At 42.0% G+C, this 4,824-nt stretch overlaps 1 protein-coding gene across 1 annotated transcript; it reads left to right on the plus strand.

Moving 5' to 3' along the window:
- Positions 1 to 3,067: 3,067 nt before the first annotated feature.
- On the plus strand, positions 3,068 to 3,667 carry LOC123323756 (probable histone H2B 4; the record flags this gene model as incomplete). Its single annotated transcript, XM_044912234.1, has 1 exon — positions 3,068 to 3,667. A coding segment is annotated over one exon (600 nt), but the record flags the coding sequence as incomplete, so codon positions are not given.
- Between the last annotated feature and the right edge of the window lie 1,157 nt (positions 3,668 to 4,824).

Raw genomic sequence — 4,824 nt, forward strand, 5'->3', positions numbered from 1 at the left:
AAACACTAGAACACAATTCAGCCAAATGGTCTGCCACTTGGATAACAAGGATGGCCATTTCTCAAGTTTCCAATAACATGCTCCCAATTTCCATCTGCTATCTCACCCTTGACACTCACATTCCTAGCAACATATTTTTCATGATGATATATGCATTCTGTAAGCGGATAGAGTCTTTCCCTACAGCTCTCCTCTTTTCTGTATGAGCCCTCACCTGAGATACAATTAATGCCCCTATTTCACCCAACAGTCCTCTAAGGCAATCTCGGCTTGTGCTATCATGCACCTTGAAACTCTACCACCTTAAGCCATTGCCTAATTTCAAAGCCGCTCCCAACTTATTGTTTGTTACATCATCACCCCGCTTCTGGAAACAAAATCTAGTGTGCTAGGGCTATCATTTTAAAGTACCACCGACTGGGGAGCTTAAAAAGACCAGAAACATGTGATCTCACAGTTCTGGAGGCTAGAAGTCCAAAGCAAGAGTTGTGGGCCAGCTTGCTTCCTTCTGAGTTGTGTGAGGGAAGGTTCTTTCCTTGGCCCCTCTCCTAGGCTCTCAGATGGCTGACTCCTCCCATTGTCTTGTCCCATTTTCTTCTCCATATACATGTCTCTGTGTCCACGTTTCCGCCAAGGAAATGTTGTTTTAGGTTAAGGCCCATGCTAAAGAGTGTATTCTAACTTGATTGCCTTGCTAATGACACTGTCTCCAAGTATGCTCCCACCTGAGGTACTGGGGTTAGGACTGCATCCTATGAATTTGGTGGGACAGAATTCAACCTACATGAGATGAGATACCTGAGCTGTACGTGGGTCCATGCAGTACCTCTTCCATCATACTGATAATTTGGTGTCCCATCAGAGAACTAAGGGGACCTCATTCACCCTCCTTTTACTCAAGATGATTTCAATGTTGCTTAATTTTATTGTATGTTTTATTTATTTTTTCTAGTTTCCTACCCGTCTGATGGAAGAAGATACTCTGATTTCAGTTCTTAGAACTCGATTAGAATTACTTTTACCAACCAGTATTAGGTCAACTATTTAAGAATGGCATTTGTGCTATTTAAAGAATTTGCAATTCCCCCATGAAGGATGACGTATTCAGCCAGCCAAAGAGACAAATCTGGATCATCTATAAAAATCAAAAAACTCTTCTTTAACCTGTCAGAGGAGGGACAGGAACCCCCCCCCCCACCGAGAGACAGATCACAAATTTTACTTAGCATCACTTACTTATCACATCACTTGATGTGATACGCAACTAATGAATCAGTGAATTCTACCTCTGAAGCTAATTTAAAAAAAGAAAACAATTTTAAATTTAGGCAAATATGTAAGTATTTTTAATGATTTTATAAGGATTCCTTTTTGTATTTGAATTCTGTCTTTGAAGGAAATGGTTTGACCATTCTCTTGCTTTCTTTTTTTGAGGGGGATGCTTTTTTAAATTAAAATTGAATTAGCCACCTTACAGTACATCATAAGTTTCAGATGTAGTGTTCAATTATTTATCAGTTGCGTATAACACCCAGGACCCATCACATCATGTGCCCTCCTTAATGCCCATCACCCAATTACCCCAATCCCCCATCCACCTCCCCTCCAGCAACCGTCAGTTTGTTTCCTATAGTTAACAGTCTCTCATGGTTTTTTACCCTCTCTGATGACTTCCCATTCAGTTTTCCCGCCCTTCCCCAATGGTCCTCTGTGCTGTCTTTCATATTCCCCATACGAATGAAACCATATGATAATTATCATTCTCTGATTAACTTATTTCCTCTTATTAACTTATTTCACTCAGCATAATACCCTCCAGTTCCATCCACATCGATGTAAATGGTAAGTAGTCATCCTTTCTGATGGCTGAGTAATATTCCATTGTGTGTGTGTGTGTATGTGTATATATGTATATACCACATCTTCTTTATCCATTCATCTGTTGATGGACATCTCAGTTCTTTCCACAGTTTGGCTATTGTGGACATTGCTGTCTTGTTTTCTGATTCATGTTTTTATCAGAACTGGAGGCAATGGTTGGTCAGTTATGTCACATGATTTCCAAGAGCACTTGCTGACCATGTCAGAGAGTTCCTGCTCAAACCACGGTGGCTCAGAGAAAACGGTAGATTCTGGGAGGAAAGAAAATGGCCCAGCAGTGGGCCATGACAGAGTCATTCTGATGGCAGTGAGAACTTTAGTTATGGGACTCACACTCTCTCTAGGAGCTAAAACTGAAATAATTACAATTTGGTTGCTTTGGGTGACATCTGAAAGTGTAAATGGTGTAGGCATAAATCAGCCAGTGTGATGGATGACCTTTATCTGTATGACCTTTTCCAAAATTCACCCAGTGTATTGCTTGCGGGATGCCTAGGACATGTACTTTATAACTTCTTAGTCCATTTCTTAAGTCTCTTGGGCTCTCTTTAAACTTTTCTTTGTCTTTGTCTCTCTATAAGGTGTTCTGCACAATTCCTTCCACCTGTTCTAATTCACCAATTCTCTATCCAGCTGTATCCTATATGCTGTCTAGAATTTCTTCAATCTTTTATTCCAGTGGTTATGATGTTCTGTTCTAGAACATAATTGTTTCTTAAAAATACTTTGCTTTTGTAAGTAATTAGATATTTCTTCCTCATGTTTTATGTATCTTATCGCTTATTTATATATGTTAAACATATTTTAATAGTTTATATCTGATAATAAGCCTTTACTAGATACAGTTTGGGTTATTGATACTACTGACAGGGGCATGCTTTTGGATTATGTCCTTGTTTAGGAGGACTTAATCTGTAGGAATATTGTTAGAGCCTCAATTAATGTTAAGCCACTCTAAAAAGAGGTAGAATTTGTTGTTCCATATGGCAGGCATGAATCAGTTTGTGGTCCAGACGACCTGTAACTCTATGTGGCATGTTTCTGATAGAGGCAACACGAAGTTTAGAAGATGCCAGAATCCCACTGTGATTGGTTGATGGGATGCAGAAGGGTATGCAATCACATGCACATGTGACATGGCCTGACCTAGTGACGTGCTTCCCTGCATTGCACTTTGTCCATTCAGATATGGAGATTGCCCGTGACGTCAGGAAATGCAGCGACTATAAATGGGCCAGTGCCCCTCAGCTGCCGCCATTGTCCTTCCTTTCGAGCTGTCGGGAAGGCGAGCCCCACAAGGCTGAGCCTGGCTGTGAGACCTCTCCTTAGGAAAGCCTGGGCACAGACGGAGGACCCCACGGCAGCCGACCCGAAGAGCCCGAAGCAGAAGCAGCCGAGGCGCCGAGCCCGCCGCCGCCACTGCCTCCCCAACAGCTTCGCCACCTACTTCCCCAGGGTTCTGAAGCAGGTTCGCGAGGGCCTGAGCCTCTCGCAGAAGACCGTGAGCGTCATGGATTCGTTCGTCAAGGACATCTTCGAGCGCATCGCCGACGAGGCCTCTCGCCTGGCCCGCTCCACCAAGCGCTCCACCATCACCTCCAGGGAGATCCAGACAGCCGTGCGCCTGCTGCTGCCGGGGGAGATTGGCAAGCACGCCGTGTCCGAGGCCAGCAAGGCCGTCATCAGCTACACCCTCCGCCAATGGGCTGCCTCCGGACCGCCTGACCACCTCGCAAACCAAAGGCTCTTTTCAGAGCCACCTCACTTGGCCCAGAAAGACCTGTAACTCTCCAGAGACCCACCTACTCTAGCGTTTGGACCTGTGCCGTTCTGCCCGTCCTTGTAACACTTTTAGGGTTTATGAAACATTACCAAAATATCAACCCCACTTTATTGTATGTCTTTAGTGCAATTTGTTCCGAGCAAAATCATCAATTTACTTTGACCACGTTGCAGTCATTTGCTTGCGTAGAGTGCCATTTCTGTCAGTTACTGGACCTGTGCCATTCTGCCGATTTTTATCTCACTTGTACCATGAACGAAACATTATGAAACATCACAGCTCCACTTTAATATATGTCTGTAGCGCAATTTGTTCCAAGGAAAATCAGAATTTTCCTTAACCATATTGATTTTCATGGCTTTCCTAAATGGTCATTTCTGTTAATTATTTCTCCGAGTCAGCCTTATGGGGATATTTGCATAATGGTATTTACCCTTTCGCCTTCATTCTCTCACTAGTGCATGGTGCAATTTTCGAGAAGTTCATGATGTCTGATATGGCAACAGATAAAATGCAGAAGTAGATGTAAAAATACATCTGAGTTCTTTAGGCTAGATATTAAGGAGATTTTCAGATATCTGAAACGATGTCAATCTCCTCTCTACTTTTTTAGGAAACATATTTTTCACATGCATTTGTAATTTATATCAGCATGATGTCATGGGTTTTTAAAAATTATTTTAAAATAAATTGACTAAAATTTCTATTCTAATGTTTTGTTAAAGTAAACACTGTCAGGTACAACTGGCACAAAAGTTCTTTGGCTTCCTATTAATTTTGAGACGTGTAAAGTTGTCCTGAGACCAGAAATGGTTCTGGAGATTTACTCATTCTGGTGCAATCGGGTCAACTGAAAATAGCCTCTTTTCGGTGGTCAACTTTCAAAAACAATTCAATGCCTAATATCCCTCAAAACTTCCAAATCATATTGCTAACTTAAATGTACTTTACAGAATCTTCAGTTGACTTTGGCTCCTTGGACTAATGCCAAATGGAGGGAATTAGTAATCTTAGTTTATCTGGAGACTTCTGTTGAATTAAATCTCACAAGTACACCCAACAAAAAGGGGGGGGGGTGAGGGACTTTCAAATCATAATGTTGACAGAAACTTTCTTGTCACCTTCCTGACTCAAACAGGAACGACAGTAGCATGTCATCA

The sequence above is a fragment of the Neomonachus schauinslandi genome, unplaced genomic scaffold, assembly GCF_002201575.2.
Source record: "Neomonachus schauinslandi unplaced genomic scaffold, ASM220157v2 HiC_scaffold_661, whole genome shotgun sequence".
In the NCBI taxonomy this organism is placed as follows: Eukaryota; Metazoa; Chordata; class Mammalia; order Carnivora; family Phocidae; genus Neomonachus; species Neomonachus schauinslandi.